At 42.2% G+C, this 21,678-nt stretch overlaps 1 protein-coding gene across 13 annotated transcripts in view; it reads right to left on the bottom strand.

Annotated features, from left to right (window-relative positions):
- The window catches only part of TRIM9 (tripartite motif containing 9), a 94,787-nt gene that overhangs the window by 21,192 nt on the left and 51,917 nt on the right, over window positions 1-21,678 (bottom strand). For 9 of the 13 annotated variants that reach the window (XM_056547378.1, XM_056547380.1, XM_056547381.1 and 6 more), the window contains exons 2-6: window positions 21,147-21,278; window positions 18,864-18,986; window positions 8,195-8,305; window positions 7,383-7,536; window positions 4,217-4,374 (exon numbers count right to left, since the gene is read on the bottom strand). In XM_056547378.1, the coding sequence (XP_056403353.1) occupies window positions 4,217-4,374; window positions 7,383-7,536; window positions 8,195-8,305; window positions 18,864-18,986; window positions 21,147-21,278 (678 nt within the window). The remainder of the gene's footprint in view (window positions 1-4,216; window positions 4,375-7,382; window positions 7,537-8,194; window positions 8,306-18,863; window positions 18,987-21,146; window positions 21,279-21,678) is intronic. The other 4 variants (XM_056547383.1, XM_056547390.1, XM_056547386.1 and 1 more) reach the window with 1 other exon arrangement.

The raw sequence follows: 21,678 nt of genomic DNA, 5'->3' as shown, positions 1-21,678 counted from the left end.
GGAAACTCAGCCTAAAGCATTAATTGGGATCTAGCAAAAGCTAGAGCACCAAAAATGCCTATTTATGGTCCTTATCTTTGGGAAGATAGCCTCAGACTGCAGGACATGAGCCTCAATAAGGGGGGGGATTTAAGGACTTTTATGGTCCTATTAGCCGGCCGATGTCTATTGACTGACTGCTTGCCGTGGGGTTGAAGGTTTATAGACTCCAGTACGGGGGATTTACGACCGCGGCCCCTGCGCAGATGCTGGGCTGTATAGACTCGGGGAAATTGATTGCGCTATATGTCACCCGTTAACCATTTCTTAAATAAATCTAAGGCGTGTTCTATCACCTCGCCAATCTGCAGAACGCTATGCAAGGTACTTAGTGCAACCTCCCTGACGAACAAAGGAGGCGGAATCTGTGCGAGTCGTCGTATATAATGCGGTCATCAATATACAATGGAAACCAGAGGTCCTCTAGTCCCGACTGTATTGCAGCCTCGCTTCAGTTATGAATCATGTCTGATTGGATTCTGTATTTGTGTATATATATATATATATATATATATATATATATATATATATATATATGTATATATGTATGTATATGTATATAGATCTTTTGTGCAAGGATCACAACATTGTAAAGTTCATCCTGATCTTCAGGGTTCATGACTAAGAACTGCCATGATGATTTATAGATAAGGTGTACAGGTCACTTCCTCTATATCAGTGTTTCCCAACCAGGGTGCCTCCAGCGGTTGCAAAACTACAACTCCCAGCATGCCCGGACAGCCTTCGGCTGTCCGGGCATGCTGGGAGTTGTAGTTTTGCAACAGCTGGAGGCACCCTGGTTGGGCAACACTGCTCTATATTGACAGTAAGACTATGTCCACACAGCGCAAATTCTGCTATTCCCCTTAAATTCTGTTCTGCAAAGCTTGCTGCAGAATTTCTGCAATTTAGCGGAATTTCGGCAGAGTTTCTATGTGCTCAAAACACAGAATTCTGACGAAATTCAAAGCCCCATTTAGTCCATGTTCACACGGCGTAAAATGTGCGGAATGTCTGGCCGGAAAACACGGACGGACATTCAACGCACATTTAAATAATCTGGCAGGCACTAGGACCGCAAGGAAATGCGCCATCTCATAGACGGCAATGCATGTCCGAGCGAAATCCGCAAAAAAAGAATAGACAAGTCTATTCTTTTTGCGGACGCTGGAATCTGGATTTCCGTGGCAGAAACATCTGGTGCGGAAATTCCACCGTGTGCAATCAATGAAATCAATGGGACTCTGCAGCGGCGGAATGTCAGTGCGGAATATTCCGGCGGAATTCCAGACGGACATTCCGCCAAGTGAACATACCCTTAGGGGGAGATTTATCAAAACCTGTGCTAAGGAAAAGTTGCCCAGTTGCCCATAGCAACCAATCAGATCGCTACTTTCATTTTGCAGAGGCCTTGTTAAAAATGAAAGCAGCGATCTGATTGGTTGCTATGGGCAACTGGGCAACTTTTCCTTTTCCACAGGTTTTGATAAATCTCCTCCATATTCAATGTTTTTGTAGAATCCAGAAAGCAAAATTTCCACAAGGGATTTCCGCCATGTGAACATCGCCTTGGGATGGATTCACGTTACGGAAACTCCAATATTCATAGGGTGACCGGCACTGACTAAATCAGTCAGCACTAGGACCACGCGGACAATGTCGATCGTATTCCGCCGAAAGACTTCAAGGGGTACTCCGGTGGAATTTTATTTATTTTTTTTAAATCAACTGGTGCCAGAAAGTTAAACAGATTTGTAAATTACTTCTATATAAAAATCTTAATCCTTCCAGTACTTATCAGCTGCTGTATACTACACAGGAAGTTGTGTAGCTCTTTCCAGTCTGACCACAGTGCTCTCTGCTGACACCTCTGTCCGTGTCAGGAACTGTCCAGAGCAGGAGCAAATCCCCATAGCAAACCTCTCCTGCTCCGGACAGTTCCTGACATGGACAGAGGTGTCAGCAGAGAGCACTGTGGTCAGACTGGAAAGAACTACACAACTTCCTGTGTAGTAGACAGCAGCTGATAAGTACTGGAAGGATTAAGATTTTTATATAGAAGTCATTTACAAATATGTTTAACTTTCTGGCACCAGTTGATTTAAAAAAAAAAAATATATATATATATATTTCCACCGGAGTACCCCTTTAAATAAGATCTTAATTAAGAGAAACTTAATAGGCAGACCAGTATGTCACCCCATTAGGTGGATAGGGCCCCTGATAAGTAAGTCCGCCCCATTAAGTAGGTAGCCCTCCCCCTTTGTATTTCCCTTTATCAGGTAGGTCCGTCCCCTCATCAGGTAGGTAGGGCTCCACTAGTAAGAAAATAATGCCCCAGATAGATATGTCCCCCCCCCAGTTGGTAGAAAGGGTGGGCTCCCCCAGTAGGCAGACAGAGCCCCAGATAGATATGTCCCCCATTAGTTAGAGCTCCCCCATATGTATACAGGTCTGCAGATAGATATGACCCCCATCAGGTAGAGCTCCCCCATATGTATGCAGGTCTGCAGATAGATATGACCCCCATCAGGTAGGGCTCTCCAGTAGGTACACAGGCCCTGAGACAAATATGACCCCCATCAAGTAGGGCTCCCCAGTAGGTACACAGGCCCCCAGATAGATATGTGCCCCATTAGGTAGAGCTCCCCCATATGTAGACAGGTCCGCAGATAGATATGACCCCCATCAGGTAGGGCTCCACAATAGGTACACAGGGCCCAGATAGATATGACCCCCATCACTGATAGGAGTCATATCTATCTGGGGGTCTGTCTACCTACTGGGGAGCCCTACCTGATGATTAGAAAGGCCCCTAGATAGATATGACCCCCAGCTGGTAGGGCTCCCATTTAAACAATTATAAACAATTATACCACCTAAGTCAGCCAGGCTGCCTCCAGCTGTTGCAAAACTACAACTCCCAGCATGCCCGGACAGCCTTTGGCTGTCCGGGCATGCTGGGAGTTGTAGTTTTGCAACAGCTGGAGGCACTATGGTTGGGACGCACTGCCCTGAGTAGATAGATTAGCCCCTTGTGGTAGGTAGGTCCTCCCTTATGTAGTAAGTAGCCAAGTTTCAGTAGGTAACTCACTTCTACTTACATCTCCCTGTTCCCTGCAGGGCCTTCCTGGCGGAGGTGCGCGCGGTGAGTGACGTCATCACAAGCGCCGCGCAGGGCGTCAGCATCCCGGCGTCCTGCGCGGCACGTACAATGACATCACTCACCGCACACACCTCCGCCAGGAAGGCTCGCTATAGGCTGCGGTCTATAGCAGTTTAGTGACGGGCAAGACAGTCTATCCCCGTCATATGTGAATTCTTCTGCCATTTAGCGCTGTTTGCCCTTAGCAGGGGTTAAATACCTGAAGAATTCACCCGCCCGGCGCCCGGAACTGCATGACGAAACAATTCCCACATCCCTGTCATTCCTATGTACTTAATTTGTTTTATTTTATACCTATATTTGTTTTCTTAATCCTATCATTATTTTTTTTTATTTTTTATTATTAACTCTTTATTACTGGATCTGGAGCAAGGGCCCTGCCCAGATATCAGTCTATGTATTTAAATAATAAATGACGCTATTTTATATGCAGCTACATCGTATTTCTCTAGTTACATTTACAATTAAATACACAACATCCGGTCTGATTTCCATTATTATTATTATTTAAAAGGGGTACTCCGGTGGAAAACTTATTTTTTTCTTTAAATCAACTGGTGCCAGAAAGTTAAACAGATTTGTAAATCACTTCTATTAAAAAAAATCTTAATCCTTCCAGTACTTATCAGCTGCTGAACACTACAAAGGAAATTCTTTTCTTTTTGGAACACAGAGTTCTCTGCTGACATCACGAGCACAGGGCTCTCTGCTGACCTCTCTGCCCATTTTAGGTACTGTCCAGAGCAGCATATGTTTGCTATGGGGATTTTCTCCTACTCTGGACAGTTCCTAAAATGGACAGAGATGTCAGCAGAGAGCACTGTGGTCATGATGTCAGCAGAGAGCTCTGTGTTCCAAAAAGAAAAGAATTTCCTCTGATTTAATAAAATAAAAAAAAAGTTTCCCCTGGAGTACCCCTTTAAGCTATAGATCATAGTGGGGGTGTCCTGGTCAGGGATCCCCCTTTAAATAACACCATTTGATCTAATAAGACTCCTCTTTGGCTCTTACCCTGAATTGTCCTCCGTTGCCATCATCCAGCTCCAGGATATATCCTTCCGCCTGCACCATGGACATGGGCGGCTGTTTCCAGGACAGGGTGGCACTGTTGTTGTGGGTACAGCACTCTTCCATCTGCAGGATTGGGGGTGCAGGTACTAAAGAGGGGGCTAAGGTAAAGTAAGAGGGATAAACGGTTACTATAAAATGTCTCTATATGAGATGATGTAATCCCCCCCCCCCCCAGGGTGTAACTTCAGGCGCAACTCTGTTCTGACTACTGGGGGAGGGGCAAATCCTTAAAGGGGTACTCCGGTGGAAAACTTTTTTTTATTTTTTCATATCAACTGGTGCCAGAAAGTTAAATAGATTTGTAAATTACTTCTATTAAAAAATCTTATTCCGTCCAGTACTTATTAGCTGCTGAATACTACAGAGGAAATTATTTTCTTTTTGGAACACAGAGCTCTCTGCTGACATCACGAGCACAGTGCTCTCTGCTGACACCTCTGTCCATTTTAAGAACTGTCCAGAGTAGGAGAAAATCCCCATAGCAAACATATGCTGCTCTGGACAGTTCCTAAAATGGACAGAGATGTCAGCAGAGAGCACTGTGCTCGTGATGTCAGCAGAGAGCTCTGTGTTCCAAAAAGAAAATAATTTCCTCTGAAGTATTCAGCAGCTAATAAGTACTGGAAGGATTAAGATTTTTTTAATAGAAGTCATTTACAAATCTGTTTAACTTTTTGGCACCAGTTGATTTAAAAAAAAAAAAAAAAAAAAAAAAAAAAAGGGTTTCCACCGGAGTGCTCCTTTAACATTCTTTGGTGACTAGAGGAAACAAACGGTGAACCTGGAAGCTACTGGGCCCCAATGAAAACTCTGAACAATTCACTTCCAACCATCACCATTTGGAACCCGGACAGACTTGGCATGCTGGAGTTGTAGTTTTGCAACAGCTGGAGGCACCCTGGTTGGGAAACGCTGCCTTAAAGAGCACCTGCCATTGTAAAAAAAACTTTTTACATGTCAAAAATTCTTCGGGGTCTGAGTTTTCAGACCCCGACTGATCAATAGAATGTGCTCTTGCACGCTTCTCTATTTTTGTTTTTTTATATCAACTGGCTCCAGAAAGTTAAACAGATTTGTAAATTACTTCTATTAAAAAAATCTTAATCCTTCCAATAATTATCAGCTGTTGAAGTTGAGTTGTTGTTTTCTGTCTAACAACAGTGCTCTCTGCTGACATCTCTGCTTGTCTCGGGAACTGCACAGAGTAGAAGAGGGTTGCTATGGGGATTTGCTTCTACTCTGGACAGTTCCCGAGACACGTGTCATCAGAGATCACTTAGACAGAAAAGAACAACTCAACTTCAGCAGCTCATAAGTACTGAAAGGATTAAGATTTTTAATAGAAGTAATTTACAAATCTGTTTACATTTCTAGAGCCAGTATATATATATATATATATATATATATATATATATATATATATATATATATATATATATATATAAGTTTTTTCCTGGATAACCCCTTTAATGGACGGGCTCAGCTGCTGTCTCCCAGATCTAATGGGCATCTCAGGCAATTCTTCTATTTTCCACAAGTATGTTCGGCTGATGGATAAACGCCGGCGCTGCTCGCATAGAAGACAATAGGGCGGCTCTGCAGCGGGCGCGTGCTGACTGACGCATGACACTGCACAATTCAGAACAATCGGCGTCCTCGGCTGAACTCCAAAGATAAAATGTTTTGTCAGGCAGCCTTGGCAGAGCGAGGGGAGAAATATTTACTAAGGCATCGACATCCAAACCTGCATCTACAGCCAAGGTAAACTCAGTTACCGATGCCCGCCTCCTCACCTTACTGTATACAGGTATGCCCCCTACTGGGGTTCACAGCCATGACTCCCAAACATGATAATAAGGGAATACCCCCATTTTCTAATCTTCCCTGTAGACTAAAATTGGTGATACCTGCAAATAACTGCTATAGTCTTCAGTGGAGCACCCCCTTGGTTGTGGTTAAGAGATGCAGATACCTTTTAATAGTTTTTAGGGTATAAAAACAAATGGTTCCTTTCCTGGAGCTTTAGTTGGCTTTGGTAGCAAAACTTATATAATCCCCTTTCTAAGCCAAGAGTCAAGGAGGAGGGGCTAAGTTGCTTAAGTGCCACAGTTTGGCACGCCTCCTACCTTGCCCTCTCCTCCCAGAACTTCCTTGACTAATAAACAGAGACAGGTACGTTAATCATGGAGAGGCTGGGGGGGCGAGGGAAAGCCAGGAAGTGTGCCAGGCTGTGGCACTTAAGCTTAACCCCGCCTCTAGGACTCTTTACTGAGAAATAAAAAGGTGATTTTTTAAGATTGGCAACCACCATCAGCTCTAGGAAAGGTCCACTTTGCTTTTATACCCTAAAAGTTATCCAATGGTGTCTGCAGTGTTTAGAAGCAAATACAGCTGACAGATTACCTTTAACTTAAAGGGGTACTCCACCCCTAGACATTGTATACCCTATCCAAAGGACAGGGTATAAGATGTCTTATCGCAGGGGTCCCTCCGCTGGGGACCCCTGCGATCTTGGCTGCGGCATCCCAGTCATTCAGTGCATGGAGCGAACTTCACTCCGTGCTGGATGACCGGTGATGCAAGTCAGGAGGATTGTGACATGGCCACGCCCCCTCATGATGTCATGGCCACGCTCCCTCAATGTAAGCCTATGGGAGGGGGCAAGGCGGATGTCACGCCCCCTCCCATAGACTTGCATTTAGGGGGCATGGACGTGACATCACGAGCCTCTGACGCTGCACCCGACACGCAGCAGGGAGATCGCAGGGGTCCCCAGCAGCAGGACCCCCACGATCAGACATCTTTCCCCTATCTTTTGGATAAGATGTCTAGGAGTGGAGTACCCCTTTAAAGGTAGAACACTACTTTTCAAAAATCCACAGTTAAAACCTTCATACCATGCTGAGTAACTTTTGTAGCTCTTGGTATCATTTTTGATTTATACAATGATTTCTTTTTGCCATAACCAGAGAGCAGTGCATCATGGGAGCTCAGATTACAGTTAGAAGCTACCGTTATTAGTGTTAGGTCACATGTCTGACAGCAGCAGCAGAGCTAAAGTGTTGTCTGTTTCCAAGGGCAACCAGCAGAATCAGAACATGATTACCTTTCATCTGCACAAAGTCCAGCTGATGGATGGACTGCAGGAGGGGGGCGCTGTCCAGGTTTAGATCGAAGTCAGTGGTCATCCTTGGGGTGAGAGTTCCTTTACCCCACTGATCCTCAGTCAGGTGGACTCTTCGTATAAGTGCGTCGGATATCTATGTAAAAGAAAATAGATTTTGCAAACATTTTGTGTTGGGACTGGGGGTTATCTCCACCTGAGGAGGGGAGAGATGGGGAATATTTTTCATGGTCCTAGATTAAGCCATAATGTAGACTACTAGTCCAATTGGGCTATGACGCTAAACTGCTTCCTCTCATCTAATGTCTGCCCAGAGCTGACACTAGGGGGCAGCTTACTGCATACAGATTTTTAGGACTCACATTAAAGGGTTACTCCGACATAATTTAATTTCACAGTAGACTGTCACACAATCAGTGAGGTTGCAGTACCGGCTGTGTTCATTTCCTGTCTGCTCCTCTGCCTGTGGCATTGCTCAGCACATGGCAGCATTCTGTAACAACACCTCATTCTCCCTAAATGTTCTAATAAAGATATATATGTATATGGTGACGTAGCTGAAGGGGCTGGTCAGAGGTGATGACATCACTTAGGGGAGGGACTGAAGCTCAGAGACAAGATCCAGCCACGCCTCCTGTTATTTTCCATGTTGGGGGATGTAGTTTTGCTTGGGGAACACTGCCCTGTATGCAGCCATCATTTTATCTTTTCTATCTTTCCTAGAAGTTTTGCTATAGACGTTGACTTTTTATTTTTGTATTTTTTTATACTTTTTTCTTCACACATCCACTGACCTGAAGAAAACCGCTGGGGTCGTTCTCCTTTATCACCTCCAGACAATACTCCATCAATCCGGTCGTCTGCCGCAGCTTTACCGTGCAGTGAGAGATCTGATCCCGTACGACCTGAAGAGGAACATAAGGAAAGGAAGAATTTAGATGATCTCCACGTCCTGTACACAAATCAATAAGAAGCAGCCATGACAGAGGGAGGGGGAGGGGAAATTACTTAATGGGGGCATCTACCTAAGGTTTCCTACTTACCTGCCTAACTACTGGGAGCTTCTAATATCTAATCTATCAGGGAGATTCTAAGATCTAATAGTAGAATCCCTACCCTACCTACCTATTGGGGGCTCCTACCTAAAAGGCATTTACTTAATACTAGGTTTCCTACCTATCTTCTGGGGGCTTCCACCTAATAGTAGGTTCCATACCTACCTATTGGGGGCTTCTATCTAATAGTAGGTTCTCTACCTACCTACTGGAGCTTCTACCTAATAGTAGATTACCTACCTACCTGGGGCTTTTACCTAACAATAGGTTACCTACCTACGAGGGGCTTCTACCTAATGGTTGGTTCCCTACCTACCTACCTACCTGGGGCGTTCTACCCAACAGTAAATTACCTACCTACCTACTAGGGGCTTCTACCCAATGGTAGGTTCCCTACCTACCTACTGGGGACTTCTACCTAACAATGGATTACCTACCTACCTACTAGGGCAGTAGTCTTCAACCTGCGGACCTCCAGATGTTGCAAAACTACAACTTCCAGCATGCCCGGACAGCCGTTGGCTGTCCGGGCATGATGGGAGTTGTAGTTTTGCAACATCTGGAGGTCCGTAGGTTGGAGACCACTGTACTAGGTTCTACCTAAAAGGCCTCTACTTAAAGGGGTACTCTGGCCCTAATGCATCTTATCCGCTATCCAAAAGACAGGGGATAAGATGTCTGAATGTGGGGGGTCCCGCACCTGGGGACCCCCACAATCTGTCATTCAGCACCCTCCTTTGCGTGCTCTCCACAGCGCTGGAGGCTCAGAGTGTGCAGCGTGACGACCACAGTGTTGGGGTATCGTGACGTCACGACTCCGCCCCCGTGTGATGTCACACCCCGCCCCCTCAATTCAAGCCTATGGGAGGGGGCGTGACGGCCAGCCAATCGTATTTCATTCAGTTACTTATTCTTACAGGGGATGCAGCAATATACATGGTCGCCCTCACATAGTGGTGCTGTATAATCTGGGTGTATATCAACTAGGAGTCAAGGAAAAATGAACATTTTATGAAATCGGTATATTGGTATTTTACAATGTATCATTTTTTTCAATTTACATTTTAAATCTATAGAAAAATGAGTAGTGATTTTATAATTATATAGTAAAATTCTATAGGTACAATAAGGTACAGTAAGATTTCATCTAGGTTACATTTAATTTTTAATAATGATGAAAAATGTATAAATTAAAATTAATAATTTAATATCTAATATATCTGTGAGATTCTAAGCTCTAATAGTAGGATCCCTACCTACCTACTGGGGGCTCCTACCTAAAAGGCATCTACCTCATAATAGGTTCCATACCTACTTACTGGGAGCTTCTATCTAATAGTAGGTTCTCTACCTATCTACTGGGGGCTTCTACCTAACAGTAGGTTACCTACTTACCTATTAGGGGCTTCTACCTGATGGTAGGTTTCCTACCTACAATTCCCAGCATGCAAACCCTTTTGCAAAACACTGCTCTATATTATTCTATAATACTACTACAGTGACCCCTCGACTTACGATGGGCCATAAACGGCTATCCGGCAGCGCAGACTGCTTCAGCTGCCACCGGATAGCCGTTTACGGTGCCCCATGTGGTCCGCTGACGATCACTTACCTGTCCTCGGGGCTCCGGAGCGTCCTCTTCGGGATCCCCTGCATCGTTGGCTCTCCATCGTCGTCATCACGTCGCTGCGCACGCCGTCCCGTCATCCAATAGGAGCAGCGTGCGTAACAACGTGATGGCAGCGACGGAGAGCGCGGATGCCGGGGAAGCAGAGGCCTTGCCGGAGCGTTGGGGACACCCCGGGGACGCGGCGACAGCGATGGACGGCGACATCCCAGGCAGCGGTGACGGTCCGGAGCGGCGGGGACAGGTGAGTACAACTTCCTCTAATAGTGGTCTACAACCTGCGGGCCTCCAGATGTTGCAAAACTACAACACCCAGCATGCCCGGACAGCCAACGTCTCGAGGTCCGCAGGTTGTAGACCACCGTCCTATACTTTACATTGCACGGATCCCTCAACATGCGATGGTTTCAACAAACGATGGTCCGTATGGAACGGATTACCATCGTATGTTGAGGGATCACTGTATATGCTTCTTTATATCTTCTCTAAATTATTAGAAAGTTCTGGATGCCAGAATTTGGGGCATTCACATGATCTATTTTTCTTTTTTGTAGAATAAATTGGAAATGGGTGACAACGAATATGGCTATTGATACAGGATTATTATCCAACTTTCCTAGAGGCCTGAATGACAATTTACCTCAATTCAGAGTTTTAGGAAAGATATGTCCAGAAGCCAAGTCCCCGATCGCAGTTATGCTGATTTCAGGTTTCCTCCCTTTTACCAATACATTTAGGGGACAGATGGAATGAAGTATGGTTGTATTATCAGAAGACATAGGGTCTGTTACCATGGAGACACATAAGTCAGCCTAGTCGCTGTATACATGCACATTTATCATAAACCATCTTCTTTATTTTACATTGAAGAAGCAACAGAGCAGAAGTTCCCAACCTGGGGTACAAATACCCCCAGGGGTAATTAGCAGTTCTCCAGGGGGTACATGTAAAAACAAAAATCAGTAAAGGGGTCGGCGTCACTGCTTCTAAAATGACCACAGCCCATGCTACCTGATCTTAATGTGGCAGAGGGCGACCTTATGAGATATGAGCAGCGGCTGCCCCAAGAAGTGGATCAGGAGGATGCAGAGGAGGACAGTAACTCTTGTATCAGGGATCTACTGCTATGGGACATAGGTCCCTGGGCCTAAGGAGAAGTGTAGCACCGATGCGGGGAAATATGGGGACCTACAACTATATGGGGGCAGTGTGGGGGCCTAGAACTATATGGGGGCAGTGTGGGGGCCTACAACTATATGGGGGCAGTGTGGGGGCCTACAACTATATGGGGGTAGTGTGGGGGCCTACAACTATATGGGGGCAGTGTGGGGGCCTACAACTATATGGGGGCAGTGTGGGGGCCTACAACTATATGGGGGCAGTGTGGGGGCCTACAACTATATGGGGGCAGTGTGGGGGCCTACAATTATATAGGGAAAGTGTAGGAACCTAAAACTCTTTGGTTCACAGAGGGAGCATTAAACTATATGGGGGCCTACAATTATATGGGGGCAGTGTGGGGGCCTACAATTACATGGTGGCAGTGTGGGGGCCTACAATTATATGGGGGCAGTGTGGGGGCCTACAATTACATGGTGGCAGTGTGGGGATCTACATCTATATGAGGGCAGTGTGGGGGTCTACAATTATATAGGGAAAATGTAGGAGCCTACAACTATTTGGTTCACCGTGGGGGCAAACAACTATATGGGGGCAGTGTGGGGGCCTACATTTATATGGGGGCCTACAACTATATAGGGGCAGTGTGGGGGCCTACAACTATATAGGGGCAGTGTGGGGGTCTACATCTATATGAGGGCAGTGTGGGGGTCTACATCTAAATGAGGGCAGTGTGGGGGCCTACATCTATATGAGGGCAGTGTGAGGGTGTACAATTATATAGGGAAAGTGTAGGAGCCTACAACTACTTGGTTCACCGAGGGGGCAAACTATATATGGGGCCCTACAATTATATGGGGGCAGTGTGGGGGCCTACAATTATATGGGGGCAGTGTGGGGGCCTACAATTATATGGGGGCAGTGTGGGGGCCTACAATTACATGGGGGCAGTGTGGGGGGCCTACAATTATATGGGGGCAGTGTGGGGGGCCTACAATTATATGGGGGCAGTGTGAGGGCCTACAATTATATGGGGGCAGTGTGGGGGCCTACAATTATATGGGGGCAGTGTGGGGGCCTACAATTATATGGGGGCAGTGTGGGGGCCTACAATTATATGGGGGCAGTGTGGGGGGCCTACATTTATATGGGGGCAGTGTGGGGGGCCTACATTTATATGGGGGCAGTGTGGGGGCCTATAATTATATGGGGGCAGTGTGGGGGGCCTACAATTATATGGGGGCCTACAACTATATGGGGGCACAGAGGAGGCATACAACTATATGGGAGCAGTGTGGGGTGCCTTTATCTATATGGGGGCCTACAAATATAGGGGGGGGGGGGTTTAGTTTTTGGAAATAAGCTGCCAAGGGGTACTCTGACATAAGGTTGGGAGCCTCTGCATTAGAGCAGTGATTGCCTGGTTGTGAATATGGACACATTACTACAAATCTCTCAAGGAGATTTAGGAACAAGTAAAAACAGAAGAAGCAGAATGGGATTGCTTCAGGTTTATCCGCCTTCACATTTATAAAATCATTTAGGATTCCGTCTCCAGGAAACGCGATAAAATAAGATTAATTATATGGCATCGCGGCGGCGGAGGCGCTCAGGAGTAACACGAGGTGAGCGCTGTAATGGATAGTTCTCCTCCGTACAGAAAATGGATTACACACCGGGGACCAGGAACACAGGAAAACATGAAAGGTCCAGGAGAAAGAGACGCTGGATGTCTGATTCCCCCGGAGAGCGCCCCCCGCAGCCGGATTCAATATTGTTGCTGGCTTTTAATGTTATGAAGCAGATGCTATTTGTTCTCACAGAGGATAAGGTTCTGTTCACATAGAATACTAAACACCGAAGGCCCTAATACACCCCAATATACTGAACACAATGAGGGGGGAAAGATAAAAAGATAGATATTACATAGATATAGATAGATAGATAGACATGAGATAGATAGATAGATAGATATCTAGGAAGGATGCCGCAGCACACGGAAGATTCAAAAGTGTAAACAGTGGTTTATTCCATGATAATACAGATTAGCAACGTTTCTGCTGCCAATGCAGCCTTTGTCAAGCAACAAAATGGTGACCATACAGAGTATTTATATGCAAATGAACAAACAAATCAATCAAGTCAATTAATGTGAATACAGTGTAAAAAATACATTTACGATATAGGGTAATTAAAACCACTATAATATACATATTGCACAAGTGCTCTACAGTGAGTTAAAATCAATGTACATATGCAAGGACTGCAAATAAAGTTATAAACAGTATAACATTGTAAATAGTCTAACAAGATTACATGTGTACCTAATAATTAGAAGCGGGGGCTGAGTGGTCACACGTTCCCGACTCGTCTCCATGCGAACCGCCGTTGCTGTGGGTAACAGCAGAGCTGTAGTGTATATTGGTAATCGCAGGACGCCAGGAGCGGCCGCGCGGCTCCACCGTGTCAGCTGACCAGGGTGTCACGTGACCGCTCCTCCGTCCGTGCATGCGTACTGGAGAAAATGAACGTTGTACTGCCATGGTGGTTAAGGGAAAAAGGGAATCTAATCTATCTAGCTGAAGTCTATCAGGGCAAAAAACAAAAGGATCCTATGTATGTATATAGTGGATAGAAGGTCAGGTGTATAGGCATTAATACCCTGGATATATCATCAGAAGAAAGGGTATATATAAAAAAATATATATAGAGAGAAAGAAAAAGAAAGTGCAAGTTGAAAATAAATAGAAAATAAATAAATATGAGATGATAGATAAAGAAATATACAAAAATGGGGAAAATAAAAAGAAATATAGAAAGATGAATAAAAATAAATAAATAAAATATAAATAGAGAGATATGGATATAAAGAATAGATATTAAAATAAATATGTAGTCGGAAAAATAATAAATGATACAAATAGAATAAAAAATGTTTTAATAAATATAAGTGTAAATAAAGATAGTTTTGATTTTGGACTGTAATCTAGCCCGGCTCCATACATGATTAACACGCACATCGGGCTATAAAGGCCCAACACCTCAGTTGCCCGTGCTCACCCCAATATTATGGGGGAGTCACTCTGGGGTACCCAACGGCGTCAACCGTAAAATTTAGGTCCCCAGTAACAGGCCTATGGAGGTGGGAATCCACCAAGGGCAGCCCCGCATTCGTTTTCTCACACACTGAGCACGGGTATGTTAGTGATTACTGTTATCTATAGTAAGTATGAGGGTACTCCATATATATGGATTTATTCCTTGCACAAGCAAAAGGATAATAAATGATAATAATGATGATAAAGATAACAAATAAATATTTAAATGGGAAGGATGAAAAATAATAAAATGCGTAAAGTAAAAATAATAATAATAAGAATAAATAGAAAAAGAATGAAGAGAATTGGAGAAAGGTAAGAAAATTAAATGAGAAAAGGAAAATAATAAGATGAAAAACATAGTAAGTGTGTGAATGTGTGAAAGGATGAAAGAAAATGTGTGGATTAAATGAAATGTGCCTCAGTTATTACTTCACCATGGCAGAATTAGTCACCAATCAAATCATTATACAGTTTATTCAGAAAGGCGGCAACTGACAAGCAGGGACATTGATGACCACCCTCTGCCCACGTATATCTGTAAGAAAAAAATACAATACAAAAGAATTAGGAATAAAATTATGTCATAGTAAATATGGTTGTTACATACATAAAGGTCACCTTTCCTACTATAGGGTTACATCGAAATATTCTATCATCATAATTATGCATTATAAATTTGAGGTGTAATGCTAAAGTCAACATTAAGTCCTTTAGGCCGAAGTGCCTGTGTCTCAAAAATCCATTTGAGTTCCAATTTTCTCAGTTTGTTAATGCGGTCGCCCCCCCTCTTTAATGGGGGGATATGGTCCACAAGAACAAACTTGAGATCCCATTCCGAGTGGCCTTTTTCTGTGCAGTGTTTAGACACCGGTAGGTCTAGTCGTTTTTTGCGAACAGTATAGCGATGGTGATTGATGCGAGTTTTGAAATCCCATGTGGTCTCACCAACATAGATGAGACCACATGGGCACACCAAAATATAAATAACAAATGAAGAGGTACATGTTAGATAGTGTTTTAAGTGATAGACCTTGCCATTGTACGGGTGTACAAATTTAGGTCCCTTCAACATCTGTGGACAATTAATGCATTGGCAACAAGGATAAGATCCTTTATTCTGTACTGTTAAGTATCGTTGTGTAGAGAGTTGTCTCGATATGTCTGTCTTCACAAGTCTATCCCTGAGGTTGCTCGACCTCCTGTAGGACATCAGAGGGCGACCGGCAAACTCAGGGATATTTGGGAAACTTTCTTGTAGAATTTTCCAATGACGATTAATGGTTTTGGCAATCTGGCTGGAGTGTGATCCAAATGTGGTCACACATGCAACTCTAGAATTGGATGTCTGATTCCTGGATCTGTGAATAAGGTCCTGTCGTTTCATGTCCATCACTTTTTTCTTACTTTCTCTCAATAGTCGTGGGGGGTAGGTACATTAATCGTCATTGGAAAATTCTACAAGAAAGTTTCCCAAATATCCCTGAGTTTGCCGGTCGCCCTCTGATGTCCTACAGGAGGTCGAGCAACCTCAGGGATAGACTTGTGAAGACAGACATATCGAGACAACTCTCTACACAACGATACTTAACAGTACAGAATAAAGGATCTTATCCTTGTTGCCAATGCATTAATTGTCCACAGATGTTGAAGGGACCTAAATTTGTACACCCGTACAATGGCAAGGTCTATCACTTAAAACACTATCTAACATGTACCTCTTCATTTGTTATTTATATTTTGGTGTGCCCATGTGGTCTCATCTATGTTGGTGAGACCACATGGGATTTCAAAACTCGCATCAATCACCATCGCTATACTGTTCGCAAAAAACGACTAGACCTACCGGTGTCTAAACACTGCACAGAAAAAGGCCACTCGGAATGGGATCTCAAGTTTGTTCTTGTGGACCATATCCCCCCATTAAAGAGGGGGGGCGACCGCATTAACAAACTGAGAAAATTGGAACTCAAATGGATTTTTGAGACACAGGCACTTCGGCCTAAAGGACTTAATGTTGACTTTAGCATTACACCTCAAATTTATAATGCATAATTATGATGATAGAATATTTCGATGTAACCCTATAGTAGGAAAGGTGACCTTTATGTATGTAACAACCATATTTACTATGACATAATTTTATTCCTAATTCTTTTGTATTGTATTTTTTTCTTACAGATATACGTGGGCAGAGGGTGGTCATCAATGTCCCTGCTTGTCAGTTGCCGCCTTTCTGAATAAACTGTATAATGATTTGATTGGTGACTAATTCTGCCATGGTGAAGTAATAACTGAGGCACATTTCATTTAATCCACACATTTTCTTTCATCCTTTCACACATTCACACACTTACTATGTTTTTCATCTTATTATTTTCCTTTTCTCATTTAATTTTCTTACCTTTCTCCAATTCTCTTCATTCTTTTTCTATTTATTCTTATTATTATTATTTTTACTTTACGCATTTTATTATTTTTCATCCTTCCCATTTAAATATTTATTTGTTATCTTTATCATCATTATTATCATTTATTATCCTTTTGCTTGTGCAAGGAATAAATCCATATATATGGAGTACCCTCATACTTACTATAGATAACAGTAATCACTAACATACCCGTGCTCAGTGTGTGAGAAAACGAATGCGGGGCTGCCCTTGGTGGATTCCCACCTCCATAGGCCTGTTACTGGGGACCTAAATTTTACGGTTGACGCCGTTGGGTACCCCAGAGTGACTCCCCCATAATATTGGGGTGAGCACGGGCAACTGAGGTGTTGGGCCTTTATAGCCCGATGTGCGTGTTAATCATGTATGGAGCCGGGCTAGATTACAGTCCAAAATCAAAACTATCTTTATTTACACTTATATTTATTAAAACATTTTTTATTCTATTTGTATCATTTATTATTTTTCCGACTACATATTTATTTTAATATCTATTCTTTATATCCATATCTCTCTATTTATATTTTATTTTTTATTTATTTATTTTTCTTCATCTTTCTATATTTCTTTTTATTTTCCCCATTTTTGTATATTTCTTTATCTATCATCTCATATTTATTTATTTTCTATTTATTTTCAACTTGCACTTTCTTTTTCTTTCTCTCTATATATATTTTTTTATATATACCCTTTCTTCTGATGATATATCCAGGGTATTAATGCCTATACACCTGACCTTCTATCCACTATATACATACATAGGATCCTTTTGTTTTTTGCCCTGATAGACTTCAGCTAGATAGATTAGATTCCCTTTTTCCCTTAACCACCATGGCAGTACAACGTTCATTTTCTCCAGTACGCATGCACGGATGGAGGAGCGGTCACGTGACACCCTGGTCAGCTGACACGGTGGAGCCGCGCGGCCGCTCCTGGCGTCCTGCGATTACCAATATACACTACAGCTCTGCTGTTACCCACAGCAACGGCGGTTCGCATGGAGACGAGTCGGGATCATGTGACCACTCAGCCCCCGCTTCTAATTATTAGGTACACATGTAATCTTGTTAGACTATTTACAATGTTATACTGTTTATAACTTTATTTGCAGTCCTTGCATATGTACATTGATTTTAACTCACTGTAGAGCACTTGTGCAATATGTATATTATAGTGGTTTTAATTACCCTATATCGTAAATGTATTTTTTACACTGTATTCACATTAATTGACTTGATTGATTTGTTTGTTCATTTGCATATAAATACTTTGTATGGTCACCATTTTGTTGCTTGACAAAGGCTGCATTGGCAGCAGAAACGTTGCTAATCTGTGCTGCGGCATCCTTCCTAGATGTCTGAATTGCCTTGACCGGGGCTCCACTCGCTGCTTGCACCGCTATCATATCATTGTGGGACGTGCTGCTCTAATTTTCCTGTGCTGTAGATAGATAGATAGATAGATATGAGATAGATAGATATGAGATAGATAGATATGAGATAGATAGATAGATAGATATGAGATAGATAGATAGATAAATAGATATGATATAGATAGATATGAGATAGATATGAGAGAGATAGATATGAGAGAGATAGATATGAGAGAGATAGATATGAGATAGATATGAGAGAGATAGATAGATATGAGATAGATAGATATATAGATATGAGATAGATAGATAGATATGAGATAGATATGAGATAGATAGATATGAGATAGATAGATATGAGATAGATAGATAGATATGAGATAGATAGATAGTTATGAGATAGATAGATAGATAGATATGAGATAGATATATATGAGATAGATAGATAGATATGAGATAGAAATGAGATAGATAGATAGATATGAGATAGATAGATAGATAGATATATATGAGATAGATAGATATGAGATAGATATGAGATAGATAGATATGAGAGATAGATAGATATGAGATAGATAGATAGATATGAGATAGATAGATATGAGATAGATAGATATGAAATAGATAGATAGATATGAGATAGATAGATATGAGAAATAGATAGGTTGATAGTTAGACAGACAGATAAATAATACTTTGCAGTAAACAATAAGCACAGGGTTTATACCGTGTCATTTCTGACCTTTAGTTTGTGTTCATGTTCTTTATTAACCCTCGATAGTAGCTGCACTTTCCTTCGGTTCAGGGCGTCGATGAGGGCGTCACACTGGGCGACCAGACAGGCCTCAAACTCCACACTGTTCTCCTGCAAAACACAAGACGCGGTGCTAAGATTACAATGGGGGAACAGCAGTCAGTACGTGGACACGGAACACACACGGAACATTCTTTATTTCTCAGTCTTGTAGATCAGTGCAATCGTCATGTCCCTACAGCAGTGTTCTTCCACCATTGTGCCTCCAGCTGTTGCAAAACTACAACTCCCAGCATGACCGGACAGCCAACGGCTGTCCGGGCATGCTGGGAGTTGTAGTTTTGCAACAGCTGGAGGCACAATGGTTGGAAAACACTGCCATATGGCATGAACAATTCAAACTTAACAAATATGGTGCTGAAACCCTGAAAAAGAGAAACCTGAGCTCTGGTTCTGCATCTAAATAATGTGATGAGTCTTGGAGATGCTGGAGGTAAAAAGGACAATGGAGGCCTCAGCGTAAGTGCCCCAAGTGCTGTCCAAGGTCCTACCAGCCTCCTAAAGGGAATCTGCAACAGGACACGGAGCCTGGAGCTGAGCTGAGTATAGGCCATCAATATCATCCTGGCATGGTGCCGAAACCTAAGGACTACCAGAGAGCTGAAACCCTGAATATACATAATGTACATCATTAAGAAGCCTCAGCGCTGTATACTGTGTATTGGTGACACTCGGGTACTGCCGCTCATCTCCACCCACTTCTACCGGTCAGCAGAGAATCATGCGCAAAATAACATATCACCAGATGTACCATCACCAAATTACATATGACCCAATACTACCTACAGCTAGACACAGCCCCGGGACAAGAGAGGCACTGGTTACCCCAAAAAACTGACCTCACAGACAACATATTACAGCAGACATATTGTTGTACATATGGACGGTATTATAGTAGTTATATTCGTGTATATAGGAGCAGTATTATAGTAGTTATATTCTTGTATATAGGAGCAGTATTATAGTAGTTATATTCTTGTATATAGGGGCAGTATTATAATAGTTATATTCTTGTATATAGGAGGCAGTATTATAGTAGTTATATTCTTGTATATAGGAGCAGTATTATAGTAGTTATATTCTTGTATATAGGAGCAGTATTATAGTAGTTATATTCTTGTATATAGGAGCAGTATTATAGTAGTTATATTCCTGTATAAAGGAGCAGTATTATAGTAGTTATATTCTTGTATATAGGAGCAGTATTATAGTAGTTATATTCTTGTATATAGGAGGTAGTATTATAGTAGTTATATTCTTGTATATAGGAGACAGTGTTATAGTAGTTATATTCTTGTATATAGGAGCAGTATTATAGTAGTTATATTCTTGTATATAAGAGGCAGTATTATAGTAGTTATATTCTTGTATATAGGAGCAGTATTATAGTAGTTATATTCTTGTATATAGGAGCAGTATTATAGTAGTTATATTCTTGTATATAGGAGCAGTATTATAGTAGTTATATTCTTGTACATAGGAGGCAGTATTACAATAGTTATATTCTTGTATATAGGAGCAGTATTATAGTAGTTATAGTCTTGTATATAGGGGGCAGTATTATAGTAGTTATATTCTTGTATATAGGGGCAGTATTATAGTAATTATATTCTTGTATATAGGAGGCAGTATTATAGTAGTTATATTCTTGTATATAGGAGCAGTATTATAGTAGTTATATTCTTGTATATAGGGGCAGTATTATAGTAGTTATATTCGTGTATATAGGAGCAGTATTATAGTAGTTATATTCTTGTATATAGGGAGCAGTATTATAGTAGTTTTATTCTTGTATATAGGAGAAGTATTATAGTAGTTATATTCTTGTATATAGGAGCAGTATTATAGTAGTTATATTCTTGTATATAGGAGCAGTATTATAGTAGTTATATTCTTGTATATAGGAGCAGTATTATAGTAGTTATATTCTTGTATATAGGAGCAGTATTATAGTAGTTATATTCTTGTATATAGGAGCAGTATTATAGTAGTTATAGTCTTGTATATAGGGGGCAGTATTATAGTAGTTATATTCTTGTATATAGGGGCACTATTATAGTAGTTATATTCTTGTACACAGGGGGCAGTAATATAGCACTTATATTCCTGTACATAGGGAATAGAGTATATCTAGTTGCACAGGCAAACCACAAAGCTGCAGGCCACAATATCATTATGATGAGAAAATAACATTACAAACTGTGTATTAACCTTGTGATTTGATTCTTTGTCAGGTGACAACTGTACCTGGATTTGCTGGACCATGTTTCTAAGCTGGACGAGGAATTCTTTGGCTTCCTTTGCTCTGTCTGAGAGTCCATTCAGGGCCTGGGAAAGCTGACTCTGCAAAGATACAAACGATACATTATAGAGGATTATATGGCAGGAATCGGTCTTATTGCATTGTATCCCAACCAACCTGGATCCCTAGGTGCAGCTGAATACCATTGTTATTGTGCAGTTAGTGTCCCCCTGATGAGCCTAGCATTTTGAAGGGGTGAAACACATCGGGAACCCTTTCTGGGAGTATTTCTTGAGGGTGGGAGGTCGGGGTCCATAACTACATTTGGGCACTATTGCCGTATGTGACCAAGATTGATATATTTCTGTAAATCAGTGTTTTCCAACCAGGGTGCCTCCAGTCGTTGCAAAACTAAAACTCCCAGCATGCCCATACAGCCGTTGGCTGTCCGGGCATGCTGGGAGTTTTAGTTTTGCTACTACCCACCTTCAAAAAATACTC

This window comes from Hyla sarda, chromosome 11, assembly GCF_029499605.1.
Source record: "Hyla sarda isolate aHylSar1 chromosome 11, aHylSar1.hap1, whole genome shotgun sequence".
Taxonomy (NCBI): Eukaryota; Metazoa; Chordata; class Amphibia; order Anura; family Hylidae; genus Hyla; species Hyla sarda.
Note: the sequence above shows the minus strand (reverse complement) of the source record. Positions and strands in the feature narration are given on the sequence as shown.